This window comes from Heptranchias perlo, chromosome 14 (genome assembly GCF_035084215.1).
Source record: "Heptranchias perlo isolate sHepPer1 chromosome 14, sHepPer1.hap1, whole genome shotgun sequence".
NCBI lineage: Eukaryota > Metazoa > Chordata > Chondrichthyes > Hexanchiformes > Hexanchidae > Heptranchias > Heptranchias perlo.
The window spans coordinates 68,397,973-68,425,845 of NC_090338.1; the positions used below are offsets into that span (position 1 = coordinate 68,397,973).

The window sequence follows — 27,873 nt, forward strand, 5'->3', positions numbered from 1 at the left end:
CCTGCCCCCTGTGAATATATATATAAAACTAATATACTTGTTCCTTGGTCATAAAGGAATCTGGTGCATTCACTCCTGTTGATGATTTTAACACCCTCCACTCAAAAATCTGGAGGTATAAATAAATGGGAATTGTGTTGTACCATGAATGTGTACCAAGCTCTGTGTATGGAAAGGTCCTTACAGTGAGGTTCAACTGCTGTAGTACAGAAATGGTGGTTCTTATCCAAATTTGATTCCAATACAATGATATGCCAGAGAGCGTTCTTTTTTTTTATTGAAGTCCGAAAGGTTTTTGTGAAATTTGATGGACACAAATCTTATAATGTGCTTCTTTCCTCTCGAAGATGCTGGGAAGGGTACAATTTCACTGGTATTGGCTACCCTCTGTAACCTCATCAGAGTTGCCATTCGTCATATGTGAGCTCGTGTTGTGTGTTGTCAAGTTATTTCACTGTGGACGCATCAGAATGAAATTCACTCTTGAAATCACCTGACATCCACACATGCATTCTATCTGGCACCTCACTGGATAAGGATCAGGAGTGGAAACTTGAGATTTTTATTTTTTCCCTGGCTTAAGGATACTGAGACCACTCTCGTCCCGGTTGAGATTAGTTAAATGAGCACAGACCAGGAATCAAATCGAGAACCTTTCGACCTGTATGGTGCAATATCTCACAGGGTGTTGGATTTCCCACTCGGGTGTGGGGGTGCTGATCTTTAGGTGGGCTTCATCTTTTGCTTTCCTTTCCTTATTTAGAAGAACTTCAAGTGCAGAGCAATGAAAGTGCTTCCTGAAATTGGATTTCCTTCCGTAGACAGAGAATTGAGTTGTGTTTGAAGGCCGCAATACAGGGGAGAAACAAGTAATTCCAACTCTCAATCATATATGCTCACACAAAATAATTATTTTGGAGCTTTCCCACTTGAAGTCCAACAGAACTAAACTTTTTGATTGGAACTATCCCTTCCTTCCAAAGCATCTTTTTTTAAAAAGAAACAGACTTTTGGTTCACCCCCACTTTTCACAATCCCTGCTGTCCCCTCCTCGTTGTCCCCTCACCCTGTTGCAAGAATGCTCTGCGATGCTGTGCGACATGAAGAGGGCTAGAAAATGCGCTGTTTTGGAGCATGGCAATCCGCATCTGTATTCTGGTAGAATGCTGATTGATTGCTTGCTCAATCTGATGAGAGCTGTCCGTTGATCAACCTGCTGCATGCAGGTTGGACAGTGCTCTCGCTAGAATTTCAGCAAAGCATAATCGGGGAGGTCACCTGGATTTCCGTGCAGTAGAATGGTGGTCTTGGCGCATCACTGCCCCATGTGGCATGTGAAATTCTGCAAGATAGAATGACACCTGTGCAATTGGTTTGTGGTGCTTTTAAATTGACCATTTCTGTTGGTGGGATTTTTAAAAACAAATGACCCTTTTGCCTATCAAACTACAAACACTTTTTCAAACAACACCAAAATGATATTAACCTGTCATTCATCTCACTGCTGTACATGGGACATTTCCAAGTGCTAAATGATTGTTGGGTTCACCCATATCATAACAGTGACTACACTTGAAAGTAATTCCGTTTGTGTCAAGTGTTATGTGACGTCCTGGGAGATGTGATATGGTGCTAAATAAATAAATTTTTGCAACATTTCAGTTTAGCCCCCCCACCCTTTGTGAGATGGTTTCTAGTGTATATCACCAGAACTTGATGGTGTATCTTTGTGATTAAAGTGGTTTTGGAGCACCTCTCAGGTATATATGCTAGAAGGAGCTGTATTGTTTTATTAGAAAAGATAAGGCAGTGAAAGTTAGCTGCTTCCAGTATTTTTAGGTTTTTACATATAAAAGCAATACTTCGAGAATTGTCAAATTTGTGGAACTTTTAGAATAAAGCAGATAAATCCTAGCATTCTCATGTCTTGGTCGCAAGTCAGCGCGGTAAGTCTGGTACTGCACACGAAAAGCACTTTGTGCAGTACAGCTTCTGAATTTTATAATCTTCTAGGATCGGATTTTCTAATGTTATCATCCCTATGCATGGGATACGAACATACGAACGAGGAGCAGGAGTAGGCCATTCGGCCCTTCGAGCTTGATCTGCCATTTGATAAGATCATGGCTGATCTGATTGTGACCCCAACCTTATTTTCCCGTAAATAGTTGAGGCCCCAGCATGGATCCCTGTGGCACCCCACTCGTTACATCTTGCCAACCTGAAAATGACCCATTTATGCCTACTCTCTGTTTCCTGCTAGCTAACCAATCCTTTATCCATGCTCATATGTTACCCCCTATACCATGAGCTCATATTTTGTGTTGTAGCCTTTGATGTGGCATCTTGTCAAAAGCCTTCTGGAAATCCAAGTATACCACGTCCACGGGATCCCCTTTATCCAGGTTGTTTGTTACTTCCTTAAAGAACTGTAATAAATTAGTCAAACATGATTTCCCTTTCATAAAGCCATGTTGACTGCCTGATTGCACTGAGATTTTCTAAGTGCCCTGCTATAACCACCTTAATAATAGATTCTAGCATTTTCCCTTTGACAGATGTTAAGCTAACTGGCCTGTAGTTTCCTGCTTTCTGTCTCCCTTCTTGAATAGAGGAGTTATATTTGCTATTTTCCCATCTGATGGGACCCTTCCAGAATCTAGGGAATTTTGGAAAATTAATACCGATGCACCTACGATCTCTGCAGCCACTTCTTTTAAGACCCTAGGGTGAAGTCGGCCAGGACCTGGGGACTTATCAGCTTTTAGTTTTAATAATTTTTTCAAAATCTTTTCCCTGGTGATTGTGAATGTTTTAAGTTCCTCCTTCCCTTTCACCTCTTGATTCACAGTTATTTCTGGCATGTTATTTGAAGTGAAGACGGACGCAAAATATCTGTTCATTTCATCTGCCATTTCCTTATTCTCCATAATTAATTCCCCAGGCTCGCACTCTGGAGGACCAACGCTTATTTACTCTTTTCCTTTTTAAATCTCCGTAGAAAGTCTTATGATCTGTTTTTATATTTCTAGCTAGCTTTCTCTCGTACTCTAATTTCTCCCTCATTATTCTTTGTCATTCTTTACTGTTTTATATATTCTGTCCAATCTTCTGACCTGCCACTAATCTTCGCGGAATTGTATGTTTTTTCTTTCAATTTGGTACTATCTTTAACTTCCTTAGTTCGCCACAGATGGTACGTCCTTCCCCTAGAGTCTTTCTTTCTCACTGGAATGTATCTTCATATCTCATTATATGTTTATTTATATCTCATTAAATGTCTGCCACTGCATCTCTACTGACATATCCCTTAACCAAAGTTCCCAGTTCACTTTAGCCAGCTCTGTCTTCATGCCCTCATAATTGCCCTTATTTAAGTTTAAAATACTAGTCTTAGACTTATTCAGTTTGAGGGAGAGAAGAATGAGAAATTCAGTCATATTGCGATCACTGCTACCTCGAGGCTCCTTTAAAACAAGGTCATAAATTAATCTTGTCTCATTGTACATTACCAGATCTCGAATGGCCTGCTTTCTGGTTGGCCCTAGAACGTGCTGCTCTGAGAAACTGTCCCGGAAGCACTCTATGAACTCATCTTCCAGGCTACCTTTGCCAGTCAGATTCTTCCAATCTTTTTGTATATTAAAATCACCCATGATTATTGCTGTTTCTTACTCATAAGCCCCCATTATTTCTTCATGTATACCCCGTCCTACAGTGTGGTCACTGTTAAGGGGCCAATGAAGTACTCCCACAAGTGACTTCTTGCCTTTACTATTTCTTATCTCTACCCAAACTGATTCTATATCTTGGTCTTTTAGAACTAAGGTCATTTCTCTCTATTATACTCATATCATCCTTAATTAAGAGCGACCCCTCCACCTTTTCCTAGCTTCCTGTCCTTCCGAAATGTCAAGTACCCTTGAATATTTTCTTCCAAAATTCTATGGACTCTGGAACAGTCCCAACAGATTGGAGGGTGGCAAATGTAACCCCACTATTTAAAAAAGGAGGGAGAGAAAAAACAAGCAATTACAGACCAGTTAGCCTAACATCAGTCGTGGGGAAAATGCTAGAGTCTATTTATTATAAAAGATGTGATAACAGAACACTTGGAGGGCATTAACGGGATTGGATGAAGTCAGCATGGGTTTATGAAAGGGAAATCATGCTAAACAAATCTACTGGAGTTTTTTGAGGATGTAACTTGTAGAATAGATAGGGGAGAACCAGTGGATGTGATGTATTTGGATTTTCAGAAGGCTTCTGATAAGGTCCCACACAAGAGGTTAGTGTGCAAGATTAAAGCACATGGGATTGGGGTAATATACTGGCATGGATTGAGAATTGGTTGACAGACAGGAAACACAGAGTAGGAATAAATGGGTCTTTTTCCAGGTGGCAAGCAGTAACTCGTGGGGTACCGTAGGGGGCTTGGGCCCTAGCTATTCACTATATATATCAATGATTTGGATGAGGGAACTAAATGTAACATTTCCAAGTTTGCAGACGACTCAAAGCTGGGGTGGAATGTGAGCTGTGAGAAGGATGCAAAGAGGCTCCAATGTGATATAGACAAGTTGGGTGAGTGGGCAAGAACGTGGCAGATGCAGTATAACGTGGATAAATGTGAGGTTATCCACTTTGGTTGTAAAAACAGAAAGGCAGATTATTATCTGAATGGTGATAGATTGGGAAAAGGGGAGGTGCCACGAGACCTGGGTGTCCTTGTACACGGTTTGCTGAAAGCGAGCATTCAGGTGCAGCAAGCAGTTAGGAAGGCGAATGGTATGTTGGCCTTCATTGCAAGGGGATTTAAGTACAGGAGCAGGGATGTCTTACTGCAGTTACACACGGCCTTGATGAGACCACATCTGGAGTATTGTGTGCAGTTTTGGTCTCCTTATCTGAGGAAGGATGTCCTTGCCATAGAAGGAGAGCAACGAAGGTTTACCAGACTGGGATGGCAGGACTGACTTATGAGGAGAGATTGGGTCGACGAGGCCTAGATTCTCGAGAGTTCAGAAGAATGAGAGGTGATTTCATCGAAACATATAAAATTCTAACAAGACGAGACAGACCAGATGCAGGGAGGATGTTCCTGATGGGTCCAGAACCAGGGATCACAGTTTCAGGATACAGGGTAGGCCATTTAGAACCGAGGTGAGGAGAAATTTCTTCTTTGAGGTTGGTGAACCTGTGGAATTCTCTACCACAGAAGACAGTGGAGGCCAAGTCATTCGATGTACTCAAGAAGGAGATAGATATATTTCTTAATGCTAAAGGGATCAATGGATATGGGGAAAAAGCAGGAACAGGGTGCTGAGTTTGACGATCAGCCATGATCATTTTGAATGGCGGAGCAGGCCCGAAGGGCCGAATGGTCTACTCTTGCTCCTATTTTCTATGTTTCTATATTCAGGTTCCAGCCTTTGTTATCTTGCAGCCGTATCTCGTACAGATCGTACATATTTATTTCTATTTGAGCTGTCAATTCATCCATTTTGTTATGAATGCTACACTCATTCAGATACAAAGCCTTTAATGCTGTCTTTTTACTATTTTTGCAACCTCTCGTCTTATCTGCTGGCGCACTCTTAAGTTTGCATGCTCTGTCCCTTCCTGCCTCTCTGATTATCATTTTCCTTATTGCTACTTTGCTCTCTTGCTTTGTCGTCTTTCTTCAATTTATCACATCATCCCTTACTTGATCCCCCACTCCCATTATTTAAAGCCTTCTCTACTGCCCCAGTTAGACAATTCGCCAGAACACTGGCCCCAGCATGGTTGAGATGAAGCCCATCACAACGGTACAGCTCCCACTTTTCCCCGTACTGGTGCCAGTGCCCCATGAATCGAAACCCATGGATGACCTGTTAAAAATATCACTCTTGTTGTGCTTCAAACAATGGTGGTTGCCTCCACACCTTCCGAACCAGATAATCATGGATCTTGGGTTATAGAAACAGAGCACCTCCAGGGTGAGTTCAAGACTCATCCCTGCTATCAACTTAGTTCCAGTTAGCCTGGTCTGGAGGAGGTTCCACCCACCCCCACCATCTTCCAAATTTTCTTCAAGTTTTCTCCCTCTGATGCCCTGCAAATATGGTTTTGCTGACATTGGTTGTACACTTTGGCCATGTGGCCATTATTCATATTTAACTAATTGACAGTGACTGCCAAAAGGCTATTTGATAACGAGGGGTGGGGTGGGGGGCGGCAGCAGGGGTTTGAGAACATCACAGTCTGGTTTGATCTTGTCCTCACCCCATGTCCAAACACATGCACTCCTTCAGGAGTGCTGGATAGTGATCAGGAATGGGATGTGTGCTGATTTATTTATTTTTCTCCTCCCTGTCCCTCCACTAAGTCCAGAGTTGACTTGGATATGTGGGGGGAAATGAAGTACTACCTGTGGTGTTATATATTTGCTTCATTCTTTGTTATAGTGCATAGGGGTTAAAATCAGGTTCAAGTAAAGAAATGGCGCAGTCTGGCAAAATCTCTGTTTGGTACCTGACAAAGTGTGCGTTGGTATAATTCAGGAAGGTCTGGATAAGCCAACGTATATTGCTATGATTCATCTTGGATGAAGGCATGTTTCGCAGTTCATTCGAAGTGTTTGAAAGTAGTTAATTTGTTCCTGGAAAAGAACCAAGCCATTCAATGCACATAAAAAGATCCATTGTGACTTTTTAAAGTATATTTTTGATTGGCAGCTCTGTGACTTTGAGATGCACATTTTTGATTTTCTTTGTTCCAGTCAAACTTCAAAGGATTTTGAAAATATATCTCAGTAAGTTCAAGGATAGTTTTATTAGTCTTTCTCCAAGGAGGGTTAGCAGTGAACTTGTGTTGTTAAGTTATGGGTGGGGGTTTTGTTTCAGGCCCAGTTACAAAGTTATAGTTTAGGAGGTGAGACTGATTCTTCCATATTCTGAGAAGGAATAGTTCAGTCTGCATATATTATTAATCTATTTGTCTTTGCTACTGTTTGCTTATGTATTTCGTACTGATATAAATCTCTCTGCTAGCTTGTAGCCTAAGCCTCGGCCTATTGGTGTTTGTTGTATCACTTGAGGGCACCTGACATATCCAGTTAGCCAAATACAGTAATTAAGGTTTCAGTTCAATCCCTGGGCTCTGTACGGTTACCTAGATATTGGGCAGATGAAGGCACACTCTCTGGTTCATAGGGAGCGAGGGCTTGCTCAGGGGGGATACTTTTAGACACTGAGTGCAATGCCTGAGGGATAGTCCAAAAACTTAACAGGATGTTTTATGCTTTTTGGTTAGATTTTGCATGAACATGGAATAAATGCTTGACACAAAGAGCCAACTATCAGAGGGCTGCTAGTTTTCACCTCAAGCTTTACTGAAATCTAAATTTAGATTTCACTGATAGATGTTGACCAGACAATAACGCAAAGATGCCTGTGCTGTATTTTCATTTAAAAAAAAAATTAGTCTTATGGTTTCGTGAAGTTAGCATTGTTCTGCTCAGAATTCGCTGGATAGTTTCCGCTTAATACTTTCCCATTTCTTTTCCAGAGACCACCTTTCATGCCCCCGCCTATGGCCAGTATGCCCCCACCACCGGGAATGATGTTTCCGCCAGGCATGCCCCCAGTTTCTGCTCCAGCAGCACCTGGGTTGCCAAACAATGAGGAGATTTGGGTGGAAAACAAAACCCCAGAGGGAAAGGTGAGTTCTGGGAGAATTTATGCTCTGTACATAGTAGGTAAAACAATCATTAACTTTTCCCTTTATAGAAGGAACATAAAATCAAGTTACTTTGGTGGTCTGTTCCCCAGAGATGGTAAACAGCTGAGGTTTCATTGCTGACACCTGAATCCCTGACTGCATTCTCTGTTGGGACAGTTGGTATGTGAGACGGTAATTATACGATTTACCTGCTAATTTTGCTGAACAGAAAGCTCGTCAAAAGTTAATGGTTAGATTGCAGAATGCTTCCATATTCAGAAATTGCCTTGCAAAGACTCAAGTTCTGATCCAACAGAATCAGCTTAGTGAAATGAGTTCTCGGACATTTCTGCTTACGCATTTAATGACTTGGGTCAGGGTTTACAAACTGCAGCCATGGAGTCCTGGCAACCTTAGCCTTGAAGGCCAGGCAACCTGGTTCTGTTTCCAATTGTATTTCATATTTGCTGTTTGGTATGTTTGAATTTTGTGGGCCTGGAGATTTGAAAAGGGCTGTTCTTAATGTTGTTGCCTCTTTGATGAATAAACCTTAAATCAGAGCACCAAATCAGTTTGTTTTGGAAACTTGAGGTATATGCAAATTAACAGGAACATGGGTTTAAATTTTATATATGGCCCTCCAGGCTCAATGGCATGCTTCTCTATGGTCCACAAAGACAAAAAGCTTTGAGTCCTCTCCCTTAGGTTCTCATCGTTCAGGAAGGAACCTCACTGGCCAGAGATGGGATTGTAGGACTTCCTCCTAATGGGAAGCGGCTTCACAAATAACCCCCTTTCCCCCCCGGTTCTCTAATGAGAACTTAACTTTTCATTGCTCGCTGCTCAGCATGATCATCTCAGTAACGATTATGGTCTGTGGTACATTCTTGTTTTAATACAATAAGTAACATGGGGTAAGCCATGGAGGTTTTCAAAATGGCAAATTAAATCAAAGCGGCTATTCAGTATATTAATAGTTTGATAGCTGACATTGTAATAATATGCTGTTCCTCAGAAATATTAATGTTAGAGGTTTGTCGTATACTTTTTAGACATCATTCTGTGCAGCGTTACAGATCATTGAAAATGACAGCCTCAGAAAGTGACATTTTCCTAAAATGTTCAAGGTCCAAAACTCCCTTATGATGGACACAGTAAATCATTCCCGGAAATTTGTTACACACAAGCTTTGTTAACCTGATGGTAGAGAAATTGCTATCCAGATAATTTACGTAATTTACATACGAACATCCGAATTAAGAGCAGGAGTCGGCCATTTGGCCCCTCGAGCCTGCTTTGCCATTTGAGAAGATCATGGCTGATCTGATTGTGACCTCAACCCTACTTTCCTGCCTACTGACTGTAACCTTTGACTCCCTTGTTAATCAGGAATCTATCTAACTCAGCCTTAAAAATATTCAATGACCCTGCCTCCACCGCTCTCTGGGGAAGGGAGTTCCACAGACTCACGATCCTCTGAGAGAAAAAATTTCTCCTCTTCTCCGTCTTAAATGGGAGAACCCTTATTTTTAAACTGTGTCCCCGAGTTCTAGTCTCCCACAAGGAGAAACATCCTCTCAGCATCTACCCCTTCAAGTCCCCTCAGGATCTTATATGTTTCAATAAGATCACCTCTCATTTTTCTAAACTCCTTTGTATACAGACCCAACTTGTCCAACCTTTCCTCATAAGATAACCTCCTCATCCCAGGAATCAGTCGCGTGAACCTTTTCTGAACTGCCTCCAAAGCAATTATGTCTTTTCTTAAATGAGGAGACCAAAACTGCACACAGTTTAATAGATGTGGTCTCACCAATGTCCTGTACAACTGTGGCAAAACATCTTATATTCCATTCCCCTTACAATAAATGACAAAATTCCATTTGCCTTCCTAATCACTTGCTGTACCTGCATCCTAACTTTTTGTGATTCATGTACTCGGACACGCAGATCCCTCTGTACCTCAGTGTTCTGCAATTTCTCTCCATTTAAATAATATACTGCTTTTCTATTCCTCCTGCCAAAGTGGACAAGTTCACATTTTCCCACATTATACTCCATCTGCCAAATTTTTGCCCACTCACTTAACCTATCTATACCCCTTTGCAGACTCCTTATGTCCTCTTCACAACTTAATTTCCTACCTACCTTTGTGTCATCAGCAAATTTAGCAACCATACATTCGGTCCCTTCATCCAAGTCATTGATGTAGATTGTAAATAGTTGAGGCCCAAGTGCTGATCCCTGTGGCACTTCACTCGTTACATCTCGCCAACCTGAAAATGACCCAATTATGCCTACTCTCTGTTTCCTCTTAGCTAACCAATCCTTTATCCATGCTAATATGTTATCCCCTACACCATGAGCTCTTATTTTGTGTAGTAGCCTTTGATGTGGCATGTTGTCAAAAACCTTCTGGAAATCCAAGTACACCACATCCATAGGATCCCTTTGTCCACATTGCTTGTTAGTTCCTCAAATAACTAATAAATTAGTCAATCACGATTTCCTTTTCACAAAGCCATGTTGACTCTGTCTGATTGCATTGAGATTTTCTAAGTGCCCTGCTATAACTTCCTTAATAATAGATTCGAGCATTTTCCCTTTGACAGATGTTAAGCTAACTGGCATGTAGTCTCCTGCTTTCTGTCTCCCTCCTTTCTTGAATAGAGGAGTTACATTTGCTATTTTCCAATCAAATGGGACCCTTCCAGAACCTAGGGAATTTTGGAAAATTAATACCAATGCATCTACTATCTCTTTTGAAGGAGGAATGGGAATGTACCTTTTCTAATTTTTGATTACTGTAATGCTGCTGACAAAGCTTGACGGGGATAAGTGCTGCAGGGCACTTGCAAGAAGTCTGTGCTACGCAAAAGTTTGTGAGGAAAACTAAACTGGGATGACGTGGGAGAGTCCAGTCATATTTTTTGAGTTTTCTGGTCAAGGAAGTCTAAGTTCACAGATAACTTGAGAGTCCCTGACTGCTTGAATAATTATGTTCTGAGCTTATTCTGTTCTGCTCGATTTTTTTTTTTTGCTCTTTTGATCTCATCCATTGCAGGTTTTAGTTAGCAGCTAGTGCTTATGGGTTCCCTTCTGCTTCCTGCACTTGAATGTTGATACATAATTTATACATATATGGAAATTGTTCGGAAAAGGAAATGCATTGGTTAGGAAAACTGTAAATCCTGTATTGAAATATGTTTTCGATGGCTTTCAATATTCCAAGGGCAACTTTTGATGAAATTATAAGATTGTTTGCGAATTGGTGACGTGCAGTCACAAAACTGCAGAGAGAGAGAAAAACTCAATTTCCAGGTCTATGAGGGTTATAATTCTTTAGCTGCAGAGACTGAAACAACTTTTGCAAGTCCTCACTCTATGCGGTTACTACAGACCTAATAGTTTTACTGGTCAGTGAGACAAACTTTACACTCATGTACCTTGGAACCACCTCAACCCCAAAGGCAACCTGCTTCGACGTTCCCCATCCCCCCTTTCTCTGGAATAGGATAGTCACCAGCTGGTCAGACCATATCGGGAGGAGAGAAAAGTTGTCAGGAAGAGGGGGGAAAGAAGAGATGAGAGGATGGAGGCCCAGTTCCTGAAGACACATTTGCTGATAGAAAATTGAACCAGTCAAATCTCTGTGGCGGACTCAGGCAATCCGTACCCGAGGCAGCCTGTTTCACAATACTCCACGGCATCGACTTGACTTCTTTTTTGCTGTATTTATTTGATTAGGGTACACAATACCAACATTTTATTTATATCTGATCCCAGATGTGGGTGACACGAGTCAAGCCAGATTTATTGCCCATTTCCTACTTGACCTGAGAAGTGCCTATTCTTACTTGCTGTGAGAAAGAGGTGGCGGGTCTACTCGTTAAACTGCTGCAGTCCTTGTGCTTCCATGATGATGTTCGATAGTGAATTTCAGGATTTTGACCCAGTGACTATGAAGAAATGGCATCCAACAGATGGAGTGCAACTGCTCTCGCCCTTCTCAGTGATAGAGATCACAGGGCTGGGATGTGCTGTTAAGGTCAGCTTGGTGAGTTGCTACAGTGCATCTTGTAGATAGTATTACATTGCAACCACAGTGAGGGATTGGATTTTGAGTCTAGTGGCAGAGGCACAGATCAGTCCGAGTACTCTGGCCTGGATGGTGTCAAATTTCTTGAGTGCTGTCGTGGCTTCACCCATCCAGACCAATGGTAAGTTGTCCATTGCACTCCTGACTTGCGCCTCGTTGATGCTGAGAGCCTTTGTGGGGTCAGGAAGTGAGCTTGATGCAGCATACCCAGTCTCTGCCCTGCTCCTGGAGCCATGCTGCTGATATGGCTAGGCCAGTCAAGTTTCTGGTCTGGTTTTTAATATAGGAGGTTTCTGCAGAGGTGGTGCTGTTCAATATTAAGGAAAGGTGGTTTGGGCTTTTTCTTTTTGGAGATGGTCAATGCTTGGCACTCATGGCACGAATGTTACCTGCCACTTGCCAGCCCAAGCCTGGATGTTAGCCAAGTTCTACTGTCGGCTGGCATGGGCTGCTTTATTGTCTGAGGAGTTGTGAATGAGCTGAATGCTGGAATTGTCAAAAATAGGCCCACTACTGACCTTATGATATAAGATAAGAACGTAATAAATAGGAGTCGGCCATACGGCCCCTCGAGCCTCCTCCACCATTCAATAAGATCATGGCTGATCTTCGACCTCAACTCCAGTTTCCCGCCCGATTCCCGTATCCCTTGGTTTCCACAGAGTCCAAAAATCTATCCATCACAGCCTTGAATATACTCAACGACTGAGTATCCGGAGCCCTCTGGGGTAGAGAATTCCAAAGATTCACAACCCTGAGTGAAGAAATTCTTCCTCATCTCAGTCCTTAATGGCTCACCCCTTATCCTGAGACTATGACCCCTAGTTTTAGGCTGTCCAGCCAGGGGAAACAGCCAATCCGCATCTACTCTCTCACGCCATAGAGTTATATAGCACGGAGAGAGGCCCTTCGGCCCATCGTGTCCGCGCCGGCCATCAAGCCCTGTCCACTCTAATCCCATATTCCAGCATTTGGTCTGTAGCCTTGTATGCTGTGGCATTTCAAGTGCTCATCCAAATGCTTCTTGAATGTTGTGAGGGTTCCTGCCTCCACAACCCTTTCAGGCAGTGAGTTCCAGACTCCAACCACCCTCTGGGTGAAAAAGTTCTTTCTCAAATCCCCTCTAAACCTCCCGCCTTTTACCTTGAATCTATGTCCCCTTGTTATAGAACCCTCAACGAAGGGAAAAAGCTCCTTAGTATCCATCCTATCTGTGCCCCTCATAATTTTGTACACCTCAATCATGTCCCCCCTCAGCCTCCTCTGCTCCAAGGAAAACAAACCCAATCTTCCCAGTCTCTCTTGCTGGAGAATTTTGTACGTTTCAGTGAAATCACTTCTCATTCTTCTAAACTCCAGAGAGTATAGGTCCATCCTACTCAATCTCTCTTTATAGGACAACCCTTTCATCCCAGGAATCAATCCAGTGAACCTCGGGTCAGAAGGCAGGTCATTGATGCAGCACTGAAAATGATTGGACAGAGGGCACTCCCCTGAGGATCTCCAAAATTGAGGTCCTGGGATTAGATGACAACCATGGTTATTATCTTCCTGTGTGTCAGGTATGACTCCAGCCACTGGAAGGTTTACCTTTGAATCCTATTGATATGAGTTTTGCTTGGGCATGCTAATCACTAAAAGCAGCTTGCTGTAAACAAAGCTAAGTGGTCCCACAACCGATGGCCAGAGCAAAACTCTAGCCCGACCACATCTAGTTAACAGTGGTGGTTAGCAATCAGGCAACTAATGGGAAGAGTTCCATGAAAATCTTCATCCACAACTAAATCCACATTAACCGCAAGCACTTGTTTTACTGATTAGAATTCTGAAGCAGTCAAAACTATATACGCCCATACTGTGGATTAATCCTCAAGTGTTCATGTGGGAGAAATACTCTCTAAATTCTTTTTTTTTGTATATTTATTGTGCTGTACTGTTTTTGTCTCACATTTTGTATTGAAGAGCTCTTCTGTCTTGCACAGGTATACTATTACAATGCTAGGACACGAGAGTCTGCTTGGTCAAAGCCAGAGGGCGTAAAGATCATACAACAATCAGAATTGACACCAGTGATGGCCTCACAAGTGACCACTACGACGTCTACACCCATAGGTAGCACGACGGCCCCTCCAGTCTCAACGCCAGCTCCATCTGCTCAGTCCACAGCACCAGCCTCTTCCAATACACCTGCATCAGTTATAACGGTCTCAGCAGCAGGTCCAGGTGAGTAATCCAGCAGCGCACAGAAATTACGAATGCTTGTTTCAGATCAGAAGTAGGAGTCCAGATGTTAAATTTATCAGTGCTTTAGACTGTTCATTGCGCAAATGTTTCCTCCAGTAAGTGCATCTGTTCGATGCACTGTCTACATTTGGGATCGAATTGGTGCATTTACTGGAGGAAATGTTCACTTGATGAAAATTATGAAGCGCTGATGAATTTTTCTTGGGTAAATGTGAATGTTTGGCCGAGAAGATCCATCTTGAATATAAATGAGAAAAAAAACTATCTTGGATTAGGTTATGAGAGAGATTCTTGCATGGTTAGTCATCACATGATTAAATTAGAAGAGCTGGGGAGTTCTCCTGGTATCCTGGCCAATGTTTATCCCCCAACCAACATCAATAAAAAAGATTATCTGGTCATTGTCATTTGTGGGACCTAACTGTGCTCAAATTGGCTGCCGCATTTCCAACATTACAACAGTGATTACACTTCAGAAGTACTTAATTGGTTGTAAAGTTCTTCAGGATGTCCTGAGGTCGTGAAAGGTGCTATATAAATGCAAGTTTTTAAAAAAGTTATATTTATTCACCTTTATGCCAGTTCAATACTTCATATCCATGGAACTTCCATTGTTGACAGTATTAATCCTTCCAAACACAATATGTGCATGTGTGGAAAACTACCAGTTGATCTGCTGTGGCACTGCATATGGAGAGTCCAAGACCAAGTGCAGTCTTCAGGCGAAGAGGGTTCAGAGGGCGGGGGACAATTCGACCATGGTGTGTAGTGCAGTTCAGTCCCCATTTTGAAGTCCTGTATTCTGTCCATCATTTTATACTTCCATTTTAAAATCCTTTGTCCATATCAATAATGGAAATTGCCTATGTAAACGTGTCATGCTGTACTCACACCCTCTCACCAGTGGTGACATTGCAGCATCTGTACTGAGGACAGCATGACAACTTCACGTAGGCAGTTTCCATCATAAATGTGGACATAGGAATTTATAATGGAAAAAGTTTACATTGCACGCAGACATAAGATTTTTAATAGATCGCAAGTTGATGTAGGCATAACCCGTATTAAATGAGGAAAAAGGAAAGTATGGAAAAAAAAGTTGAGTCTCCAACAGAAATGTGCTAGCAGGAAGTCTAGTGGTACAGAGAGGAAGTATGTGTGCATGCAAGATTTTTGTTTGAGGAATGAAGTAGACCAGGTTGTGTTTTAACAAGACTTTCCAGATATACTGTAGCGTTTGACAATTGGATGAAACATTATTTGCACCACCAAAAGTTCTTGGTGAAATTTCACAATTTTGGATTTATTTTATATTATAGTTGTATAAATAACATTCTGATTATATGTATCTTTATTAATGCAATCTGGGTTAATATATGGGATAGTGGGGTTCTGCTCTCGTCTTTTGCCATTCTCCCCCCCCCCCCCCCCCCGGCTCCCCCACCTTCCAAACTGTGGAACAATTTCATGGGTGTCAAATGGCGTCATCCTCTGGTATTTCATCCAAGTAGCTGTTCTTCACATTTAAGCCCAGAAAATGAGCATTAGCAGGCCATTTGGCCATGAAGGCATCATGCCTGAGCCTCATCCCTTTCCCACTGGCTATCCATACATGCACTTTTTCACAGGTGTGTTTGGGTAAAGATCAGGAATGGGAGCTGTGGCTGATTTTTGTCTGACTCCCTTCTGCAGCCTCGTGGCATTAAGGCCAATTATAGCAACTCATCCACGACCTTGCCAGAGATGAGCTCACTCAGCTGTTATGAGATCAAGCCGAAATCCTTCCTGATCTTCATAACTTGAAGCTACTCACTCAGTCATAAGGAGAACTTTGTTGTTTAAACTCCTAAATACTTGAATTTAGAAAATTTCAAAACTTTTGTGCTCCACCCCCAGTGATTTTCCTGGTGTATAAAACTGTACAATGTGTTCCTGAAAGTGTGTGAAGTTTAAATAATGTGGTCTCTGTCGTTTTTTTAGGCTTTTAGTTTTCAAGATGTTTTTGCTTCATTGCTGATTACCTGTTAATTATTGATCAGTCCTAAAACTGTGGGTTTTGAATTATGAAGTGGGCAATTCTTTGCATTGAAGTAATTAATAACCAATGGTCAGATGGGTTGAATGGCTTCATACTCTTCAATTACTTTTTATGTTAATAGTCCTGCAATTTCAGAAACATGCACTAGCATTGAGATTTTAGTTTTAAGTGCATGACCAAGTGACAGTGACTCACGAGAGGGAGGAGAGGCACATCCTCACTGAAGCCTGTTTTAACTTTTATATTAAAAAAAAATCCAGTAAGCGTTCCCCAAGGTTTGGTGTAATATTACAATACATTCAAAAGCAGCTAGTGTACCAGTGATTGGATAACTTCAATAGAATTTTAGTTTTTCTAAACAAAACTTGAAAGCCATGCCTGCTGAACGAGTTTGCCCATAGCTGCTTGCCATTTTTAGTTAAAAAAATATTGTACTAAGTATATCTGTATAAGAGAAAGTGAAGGCTTTCATAGTCTGTTTAGTGTGATATATTTTTCCAACAGCTGCTTTTGTTTCATTTGAAATGGTACAGATCATATGCGTTTAAACACACCAACTTACTCAGCATTAAAAGGGTTTGGAAAAAGTATGAGGAGTGTGTCAAGTGAGGGTGCCAGCTTTACTTTTCCACTGGTATCTGCAGCTCCCGATCAGCCTCCACCCGCTGCCTCCGTGGCTACCCCAACGCCCGTCTCTGTAGCCGTGACTACCAGCACGACACAGCAGCAGGTACCACAGCCTATGCAACAGGCCATGCCCCCGCCTGTACCGCAGCCCGTGCCGCAGCCAACTGCAGCAATTCCAGCCTTTCCACCCGTGATGGTGCCACCATTCCGTGTGCCATTGCCCGGCATGCCAATTCCACTGCCAGGTAAGATTCTACTTCTCCAACCGTAATGTTTTTCATGTCCATTTGTTCATTTCCTTTTGTAGCCACCTATGCTTTGTTTTATATCTGCTCCCTGAAACTTGGATTGTGTGTGCTCCTTTTGGGTTTGTAATTGCTGTGTATGTTCTGGCATTCCACAGTAACAGTTCAAAAAAGCTTTCCCTTTTGCATTTAAAAATGTTTCAGATCTAGGAGTCATGTATATTTAAATGCATACACATATATGAATAATGTCAACATTGATGCCTTTCCTGAGTCAAGTCAATGATTCTGGGTTGTAGAACTAATCAAGGCACTTTACACTGATACAAAGTAGGAGAGCTCCATCCCTCCAGTGCCAGAAATCCAAAGTTTCCTGGATCCCGAGAAAAGAGGTCAGGGGCATTGAAAACGAACACATCTTCTGATTTTCTGACCAATGGAGAACGAAAACATAATGTGCTAAAAAGGGGAGAGTGGTGCTTGGTTGCCAAGGCTGCTGTCCAACATAAACTTAAAAAATGCCGTTGCATTGAGATGAGCCAATACCTTCTCACGTTGGTACTAATTGATTGCGAATTGTGGCAACATTGTGGCTGGAATTCTTTCTTTTTCCCCCCCCCCCTCTTACTTTTGTTTTAAGGCCCTATAGTGGTAATACTACCATTGCTACGGTGGGCACTTCTTTCCACGTAGTGGCTGACAGCAAATTTGACAACACATGGTAACCTTTCCTTTAAATGTTCGCACTCAATTATATGACTCTCTCATGGAAGAAGCAGTGAGTGAGCCCAAAGCAAATCCAGTGTGTTTAGTTTATTTCCCAGAGGAACATTTTCAAAATGACCCATTGATTCCGGGCAGAGAGACTCGAGGCAGTTTGCACATCATGGCCAGTGTTTAAAAGTGTCCTCAGAGCTTACAGTAATCCCTAGTAAAAAAAATTTTTAAAGCTTATAGGAAGGAAAATCTTCTGTTTAAAACACTTTCGCATTTCATAAGGAAAAGTAACAATTACCATTATTTTATTTGAATTTTGTGTCGAAAATGATAGCGCAGACATGCTTGAGTCAGGCTTCCTTTGCTGCTAGGTCACTACTGTTGCATTTCTTACAGAGCCACTTATTGCTAACTATGAGAGGCTCTCTAAGAAAGAGGAGAGCCCATGAATTCAGACTGACCTAAGGCCACTCTGGTAAAATGGGACCCTGGAAACCATGCTGGGGTTATCCCAGTTGGTAATGTGATTTCCCTAAATTCTGCGACTTGGAGCAGCTCGCAGTCGACTCTAAAGTTGAAGCTCCTCCAGGATTGATGGAAATTCTCTGTTAGTGAAATCACCGAAGTGACCCAGTGGTTATGGAGACCAGACTCCAGAATCTCCATGTGAGCAGTTTCTGAAATGGTCAAATTAAATGGTGGTGAGCCTATTATTTTTCTACATAGATTGGGCAAGAACCTTGAACAAAAAGTACCCGCCAGACTTTCCTTTCCCTATGAGCAATCATCGAAACACTTGTACAAGTGGAGTGCAGAATGGTGAACAGTGCAACACCCAGTTCATTGATCTCACCATCCTAATTCATTTGGATATTATTGGAACATTCTTCGGATATGAAGTAGACAGATTCTCTGTTGTGTATTCTCTCTCTTGTTTTTTAGCCTCCTGCTTATGCCTGTTACCTTGGGAATCGTGAGTAATAAATGCCCAGTGTTAAAATCATTCATCTGGCAGTAGTTGGTCCCGAGAATAGAGTTATAAAACTGGGCTCTGAGAAAATGGTGGGTTTCGTTTCAGTGGTGTCAGGGGGAAGCTGTTCACCATCTTGAGTGTTGCCTTCTTTGGTTTCGCAGCAGGAAATTATATTAGTTTCAGTGGCGCATTGATTTTATCAACTGAGTTTTCGTCCCTTGGTTAATGCATTTCTAAAGCTGCATTAATTTTACCTGTGGTCTCATCCAGTTAAAAGTAATAGAATTACTAACTCATTTGTGAGGCTCGATGAGTGAGAATTAAATGTTTGACACCACTTGAATGTTTGAGGTTTAGTGCAGACTTGTGGATGAAGGGGCATGTGATGTAGATTGTGACAAGGGGTAGGAGTTGCATATAAACCGGTAGAATGGAATGCCTGATCAATCTAAAGGCTGGCTGTATTCAAACATAACATAAACATGGGATAAATCAGGGACTGATCATGTAACATTCAAAGGCTGCAGTTAGGTTGGCTGTGAGAATGGTTTATTTTCCGTAAAACACGAATTTCTGTACCGTGATACAACTGTACCTCATTTCAAAAATTGAGGTAACCTGCCTTATTTTTGGTTGATGTTGGGTATCTGTAGTGGTGTGGAGGAAGTAAAAGGTTGCAGATTGGCACACTGTGCTGATGGGACCAAATTATTTCCTTTGTTGTAAAAATGTCTTTGATATCCCCTTCAGTTTCCTTTTTCTGGTCAGCAATGTTCATGCCGTGAATCTTAAGAGGCTTGGCTAGAAGAAGTGGAGATGGAATAAAATTTAATTTTGGCAAATGTCAAGTATTATATCAAGTGAAAATATTGCAACCCAAGTATAAAATGATTGGAATAGGCTCAGCACAGGGAAAACTTAGAAAGGGAACTGGAAATAATACACTTGTCGATTCCAGTGTGTAGATGATATGACGAAGCAATCATACACCTTATAGAATGTTAAGATTGAAAGCCAGAATAGTGAGTCTAGAAAAATTATTCTAAAGTTTCATAATGCAACTTTCAGACAAGGCTTGGAGTATGGTTCACAGTTCCCTTTGTCATACTATAAAATCGAATGTATATGCATTAGGAAGGATACAGAGAACAGCAACAAAAATGATCCCAAGTGAGCTGCAAGGAAAGATTAGAGAAACTCAAGCTCTGCAGTTAGAAAAAAGATGGTTACGGCATTGAGTGGGGGCTGAAAACATGCTTTGTGTAAAGTCCACATCTGGAGAGAATTTCAATAAAACATTCCTTCCCCCTCCAGCTACTTCTCCTCCCACTCTTTCGTGACTGACGATTTTTTTATGTCTTACCCCCCTCTCCAGTGGTTCTCAATTTTCCTGGATTCTTTTCCATCCTGACTGTTTCTCTCCCTTGCCCTCCCCAACTCATGGCTGTTTATCTTCCCTGACAGCTCCACACTCTTCCTCTTTGCTCCCTCCCCCAGAGGTGTTCTTTTTTATTCTCCATTGGCTGTATTTTTTTTCCTTCCCGTTTGTAGCCAGCTGTTGTACTCAGATGGCTACCGCAGTTAACCCAGCATAGCCCTGGAATCAAGTGGTGTATTTACCCCACTTAAGGCAGCAGGGTAAGCTGTTTGAGGGAAAACTCTTCACCTCAACTCTGTTGTATTGAAATTCTCTCCAGATGTGGACTTTACACAAAGCATGTCTTCAGCTTCTGCGCAGTACGTATAAAGGTCCTGTGTGACATTAGATTCCACCTCCCTTTGATTTGTCTCACTTGTCTATCGACAAAAGTGAACTTGTGTGGTTACTGGGCTGTGACGTTCTTTCAGTAAACTGACAACATGGAATTCGAAAAGGTTTGAGGCTTCTGAATTATACCTGGAGAGCATTGTACCAGAGAGGCTCCACATATGTGTGCAAAAGGGGCTCTTGAGGCACTTAAAAACTGCTACTGTGGCAGTAGTGACAATAGTTTGCTATTTCTGCCTGAGTATAAACGAGGCAAATTTGTACGTTTCCAGTGCCTGGAATCTGTTTTTCTTTGGATCCCGCGAAAGCAATTCAGAGGCACAGAAAATGAGTGCCTCCATTTATTGGCCCTACAGTGTAGACCAGCGGCACACGGGTACCGTAAAAACAAGGAGAGTGGAGCTTAAAGGTTGCTTGGCTTGGTTTGAGCACTGCTCGCCCAGAGCCAGAGCATCACTGCAAAATTGCCTTCATTGTGACAATAGCAAAATGAAACACTTGCTTACGTGGCTCATTCAGCAATGCTTTTGTTCAAGGCACAGTGTTCCTGTCCTGGCCAACATCAAAAACAGATTAACTGGTTATCTCATCACTGTTCGTGGGATCTTGCAGTTTGCCCATATAACAGCAAGTTTGCCCACATAACAGCAACTGCACAATTTAATTCATTGTGCAGACCTTTGGAACATTTCTTATTGATGCAAAAACCTATTGTATAAATGAGGCTTGTATTTTCTTTCTTTTTCTGCCTTTTCTTTTTTCCCTCCGTGCGCATGCTTGTGTAGCTGTTCATTGCAAGAACAATAGATTTTTGAGTGGGTAGTGTTGGGCACGGTTCGATTTGTCAGTTAGTGGGTTGATGATGATGAGGGCTGTGGAAATTTTTAAAATCAAAAATGTAATTTTTGTTGTCCATGTTTTTGTCTTGAGGAATTTTTCCACAAAGTTCATGATTTCAAAAAATGTCGTCGACATTCCCCTTTTCACACGACACACCAGACCATAAGGAGTGAGAAATAATTAACTGGAGCTTGAATGACAACTGAGACTTTATCCATATATTTAAATTCCCTATATTTGTTCCAAAAGTTGGGGATTCCTCAGCAAGGTGGTTTGTCGCAAAAATCATTTAAATTTTAGCCTCATCACTTCATCTCAAGTTAGCATCTGGTTTTTAGTCCTCATTAGAAACTTCCAATTTTAATTTATTGATTAAAAACTTTATAGCTATAAAATGATATGGTCCTTATCAGGGCACGTTTACAGCCATTCTTCTGTACAAACTCCACTCAATAACATCACTTCTTGCTGACCTTGCCCTGCCCATTACATCATCCAATACTTCAATGCTCACAGCACACAGCAGAGTTTTCCAGCAGTTCATGAAACAAACAGTAAGTGATGGGGAACTTCACTTTTGCAATATTGCATCTTATAACAGCAATTCAAAACTGAATAAATTGGAATGTTCTTTGCACAGTGCTTGAGAAGTCTTCACATTAAGTATAAAATATTCCTTCCTCCGATGGTTGTCATCTATAATCATCATAGTCTTATGCACAGGACCTCGCTTTTCCATAGGGAGCAAAACAAAACCACATATCCAAGTTTGCTGATGACCCAAAGATATGATGTGGAGATGCCGGTGATGGACTGGGGTTGACAATTGTAAACAATTTTACAACACCAAGTTATAGTCCAGCAATTTTATTTTAAATTCACAAGCTTTCGGAGATTTTCTCCTTCCTCAGGTAAATGTTTCAAGACTTGAAACATTTACCTGAGGAAGGAGAAAATCTCCGAAAGCTTGTGAATTTAAAATAAAATTGCTGGACTATAACTTGGTGTTGTAAAATTGTTTACAAGACCCAAAGATAGGCAGCATTGTAAGCAGTGTAGATGGAAGCATAAAATTAGAGAGCGATATTAATAGATTAAGTGAATGGGAATAACTGGCAAACGGATTTCAATGTAGGCAAGTGTGAGGTCATCCACTTGGGACCTAAAAAGGATAGATCAGTGTACTTTCTAAATGGTGAAAAGCTCGAAACAGTGGAGGCCCAAAGAGACTTCGGGGTCCATGTACATAGATCATTAAAATGTCATGGACAGGTACAGAATATAATCAAAAAGGCTAATGGAATACTGGCCTTGATATCTAGAGGACTAGAATACAAGGGGGTAGAAGTTTTGCTACAGCTATACAAAGCCCCGGTTAGACCACACCTGGAGTACTGTGTTCAGTTCTGAGCACCACATCTTAGGAAGGTCATATTGGCATTGGAGGGAGTGCAGCGTAGATTTACTTGAATGCTACCTGGACTCCAAGGATTAAATTATGAGGAGAGATTACACAAACTAGGGTTGTATTCTTTGGAATTTCGAAGATTAAGGGGTGATTTGATCCAAGGTTTCAAGATGTTAAGGGGAACTGATAGGGTCGAGAGAGAGAAACTATTTCCGCTGATTGGGGATTTTTGGACTAGGGGACATAGCCGAAGAATGAGAGTCAGGAGTGAAGTTGGCAACACTTCTACACACAAAGGCCAGTAGAAGTTTGGAACTCTCTTCCACAAACGGCAGTTGATGCTAGCTGAATTATTAATTTTAAATCGGAGATTGATAGATTTTTGTTAACCAAAGGGATATGGGGCTCAGGCAGGTATAGGGAGTTAGGTCACAGATCAGCCATGATCTCATTGAATAACAGAACAGGCTCGAGGGGCTAAATGGCCTCCTCGTGTTCCTATATTGTATTTCTGCAGAGTGGTTAACACTAGCAGGCGTTCCTACCAGCCAGTCCCCATATGCTGTCCCCAGTAACAGGCTGCCAGGGTCTCATTGGTTAAAAATCAATTTTTGTGGTTTCAATCGCTGTGCGATTTCGATATTTCTTGTACATGGTTCTCATCATTTCGCATTTACCTTTACAGTCATGATACTGAAATCGGTTTTATTCGTATTTTAAAAGCGGAGTGTGATCATTCTGGGAATTTGTTTAGCAAGGAAGAGTAAAGCAACTTTGTGATATGAGTTTTGAAAATGCTTTTAAAGCTGCTGGCTGAGTAACGCCAGCAGGGCACCCACTGCCTAATCAGAGAATCATAGAAATTTATGGCACAGAAGGAGGCCATTCGGCCCATGTCTGTACCAGCCGAAAAGTTATCCAGCCTAATGCCACTTTCCAGCTCTTGGCCCCATCGCCTTGTGGGTTACAGCACTTCAAGCGCACGTCAAGGTACTTGCTCCCCTCCAATTCTTCTGCCAATTGCTTTAAATCTGTGCCTCCTGATGGGGAGGGGAGCAAATGTGGTGTGGGGGAGGGGTGGTGTTCAAGATTACACTGAGTATTTGGATGGAGAGCATTTTTATATCTTTACCTGGCCTGCTTTTCATCTGTTAGCAGAATGGGAATTATTCAGAGGTGGAGTGGTTAAACAACAAGCAAATTTAACAAATAATGCACTGATACACCTCTAACAGGCCTCAGTCCTTACACTCATGTTTGCATATAATCGCAATCATATACTTGCGCGCGCGCGCACGCACACACACACACACACACACACACACACACACACACATCACTCCACTGCCAGATCACCAGCACCATTATTAAGTCTCAAGTGGAAGTGGCGTGAAAACTGATTTAAATGCATAAAAAGCAGGAGTCGCCATTGATTTTCATGGGGTGGGGGTTATGAAAATTAGCTTCTCTGTTTTCGGTGAGGCTAATGGCGGAGTGGTGCAAAAGTCCCTGGAAAATATGTAATGGCGTTCGTCACATACTCCATAATCTACCCTCTCATTTGCCCCATTAATGGGTCCCTATGCCATAGATGTGTCATTATAACGGTCAAGTCCCCAGGAAAATCTGGGGCAATGCATTCCAAAAGACTAGTTTTGAAATGCGGTCACTGCAATAGTAAATTTCGAACAATTTAGGTTTTTAAAAAAAAAGTGCCGATTTTGGAGATCAGCAGTATTTCATTTGGCCTCGAAACTTTTGGGATAGGGAGAATGAACATCAACTGGGAATTTAATCCTGATTAGCATAGAGACTGCTACAGGAATGCACAGGTGTGTGATGCCTGGTGAGGAGACGATCAGGCTCCACTATAATGCCATCCGTGGTCAGATGGTTTGCCAACGCCCTCTGCCCAGACACATGCATGCAGAACGGCTACTTGAGTGAGATACCAGAGGGCTGCAGCATATGAGAATGTATTCGTTTCTCCCATTCAGGAGAATTTGGGTGACATTCAATTATTGGCTATTTTGGAAAATGCTTTAACCAGAAGAACTGAAAACAAATAGCAACATCAAAAAAAATTCTTAACTGCTGCTCTCTGATAAAGTGCTCACCTACTTCAGTTTTTTGACCGTGTTAAAATGACAACTGAGCAGAAAGCAAAACCTGTTTCAGCTGGGTGTTTTGTCACTAACAAACCAGCAGATGGCGATTACGAGTAATATATCTGCCCGATGTATGTACCTTCCCGTTGCTGCTTTTGTGAAAGACTCCACTGCCTGCTTTCACCCCCACCTTCACCTCCCAAAGATGCTCAGCGTTGCTTCTAACTTGGGGGGGGGGGGCGGGATTAGTACAGCTGCAGGGGCCACCAGCAATTCTTCTGGAGGAAGGTTTTAACATCTGCATTTTAGTTGAAAGCCAAAGCAGTTAAATGATCAAATTAAAAAAACAAGGATGTTAAAACTGTTGTAAACTGTGAATTCTTGAGTGCTGATTGGGGGGGCCTAGTTAAGAGTTATTAAACTCCATAATTTGACACAGCTGAATTAACATCCACTTAAAATGAAAGGGTTGCTGAAGAATCTGGGCGATTGGTCCTTACTATTGATGTGCAGCTCCTTCACATTGAGGTGTGTACAGACCAGAGAGAGCATTGGAAGACAAAGGGCAACTAGGAGAGCAACAATGGTATTGTAAAATTGTATTTTAGGAGTTAATATAGCTGTAATTATTATTGGCAATGTTTGAGTAATTTTATTAGTGGTAGTGTTATTTTCTGCATTACAATGCATGAGCTAAAAACTAGCAAAAAAATACAACGGTCAGCCCAGAGAGGTAAGAATTGCCCTTGAACTCTTGTCAATCTCGGGGTTACGGTAAATTATCCCGCAGCATTCCATGGGGCCTATTCTAAATTACGTGGAGAATAAATACGATTGAAATTGAAGTTAATTCAGATTTGTATTTCCTGCAACCTCATCCCAATGAGCAAAAATCCACTCCCCCCAGCTATTTAAAGAAAAATTGAACTGAACACTTCCATAAGACGTGGAGAATGTTGAGCATTTCTCCGAAGTTGTCTCAGTTGTACTAATCTACCTTGAAACTTTTGTAGTGGACTCCCCAATGGCTTGGCAAGTTAAGACATTGATAGTTCAAAGCCACATGTGCGATGTGCTGAGCTAGCTGATGCCATCAGCTGCGGCGATGGTAGGGTGCTGCAATTGGCCTCCCCTCCTGGAGTAAAGGAAGGGGAAAATCAGCCGCTCTTCCCTTCCCGATTGTTACCGTCGCTGGAAATTGGATATCGTAGCTGTCAGATGAGATTGCGCAAAGCTTCAACTCTGTCCTCGATTGAATGGCGTGACAACACTCGCTGTCCAAGCCACTTGGGCGAGGCACTCAAATACCTAGCACCCATAGAACTCTAGCCCAGCACAAGCCAGTGACTTCAGCGGAAAAAGGCAAAGAGAAAATGACTCGGGTACTGTACACAATTCGCAAAGACAGTCATTGTCAGCATCTGGCAAAAGCACTGATTTTAAATAGACAAACTTCCCCAACTATTCGAGAAGAAAATTAAATTTTGCATTTAAATAAGCATTTATTTAGTGAGAACGATTTCCTGGTCAGTGAATATATTTGGCAAGATTTCAATCTGTCTCCTGCTGAGTTGAATTGGCATCGGTGGGTGATAAATTGATTCTGGCTTAGTTTAAAGCTGCATTATACTTTGATGTTTTTATTAAAAAAAAGATTGGTTTTGCTTTTGAACACGTAATATATTCTGACAAAATTGGGTTTAGGCGTGTGCACCTATTCATGTTCAATAATGCATACTTTCTGTAGATTATCTGAAAGATTCAGTTATTAATTCCTGAGGATGTACCTATGTCAATTCTTGCAGGTTTACAAGTACAGTCTACTCCACTTACCTGTAAGTGCATACCTCAGTTAAGTGTCTTTTTTTTTGTTCCATTTTTTTAACAAGCCAAAATTTCCCCTTATTTCATAGGAAGCCTGTGGTGTTAATGTTTGTAATATTCACAGCAATTTTTACTTAAGTGTGTGCCCCCTACAGATGCATAAGATGTAGATAAATGGCCCCAATTTTCACTGCTCTGTTACTCTGTTCAATATAGTTCAGGCGATGCAAATGTCTTGATGCGTTCCTAAATTGTTACTGTATGACATGCTATTCTTTTTTTTAAAAAAAGCCATGATGTACACAAGTTTATGTGTTCCTTTTTAAATGTATACTCAGGATAAGTGTGTATAAATCATGGGAATGCACAGTATTACTAAAGCCCCTCGTGTGACACTTCACATTTACATTTCAGACCATGAAAGAATAAGTTAATGTGGACACATTTTTTTCCCTCTTCAATGTTGTACTGTATTTTCCCAACTAATGATCTAAGTGAGGAATTGGAACATGTTTTTACTATAATGCAGCTTTAAAATGATAACAGCAGCTGACGCCTATCTTTTCTCCAACACGCTTGCTTATCCATTCTTACAGGTGTAGCAATGATGCAAATAGTCAGCTGCCCGTATGTAAAGACAGTCACTACCGCCAAGAACGGTAATATTTTATCTTGGTCCTTTCTGTCTTATTAGTGGCATGATATTTGAATGTTATGACTTGATTTTAGCTGTCCAACTAAATACGCATCCCAAACCTCTGGCTTCATTTTAAGATAGATAGCATTATACAAATGTTCCATCAAAAAAAAAATCACTTTATTAGCAGCAGCTTGGGTAATGCCGTGCTCTGCAAGTACCCAGTATTGCTGAGGGTGGGGGGGGGGGGAAATTAACTTGTAGATTACCAAGTGGTTCTTGCTTGCATTGTATTTGTGTTCATTGTTACTGCTTGTGCAAAGCCTCCCTTCATCCACTTAGTTGAACCATCTGTGTTGACCAGTGCTTGTGAGTACAAAACCCATTTCCTTGTGTGTAGTAACTAGTTTGCGTGCATGCCTTTGTGTTATCCCATAACCTGACTCAGTAACTTTGTTCTGCAATTTCTTATAAATGTGCTTTTTTTTGCTCTGGTATTTTTGTTAATATAGCTTAAACAGCACAATATAATTCCAATTTGAAAGAAAGGACATCTCTGCCATTATTATAATTGTGGTTACGTGGGATGAGGGAATCTTACCAGCTTTTTTGTGCCGAACTGAGAAAAAGCTATTGGTGTC

At 41.5% G+C, this 27,873-nt stretch overlaps 1 protein-coding gene across 7 annotated transcripts in view; it reads left to right on the forward strand.

Moving 5' to 3' along the window:
* The window catches only part of LOC137332598 (transcription elongation regulator 1-like), a 92,957-nt gene that overhangs the window by 29,534 nt on the left and 35,550 nt on the right, over positions 1 to 27,873 (forward strand). For 3 of the 7 annotated variants that reach the window (XM_067996551.1, XM_067996544.1, XM_067996546.1), the window contains exons 3-7: positions 7,552 to 7,704; positions 13,786 to 14,026; positions 16,619 to 16,957; positions 26,577 to 26,606; positions 27,192 to 27,254. In XM_067996551.1, the coding sequence (XP_067852652.1) occupies positions 7,552 to 7,704; positions 13,786 to 14,026; positions 16,619 to 16,957; positions 26,577 to 26,606; positions 27,192 to 27,254 (826 nt within the window). The remainder of the gene's footprint in view (positions 1 to 7,551; positions 7,705 to 13,785; positions 14,027 to 16,618; positions 16,958 to 26,576; positions 26,607 to 27,191; positions 27,255 to 27,873) is intronic. The other 4 variants (XM_067996545.1, XM_067996548.1, XM_067996550.1 and 1 more) reach the window with 3 other exon arrangements.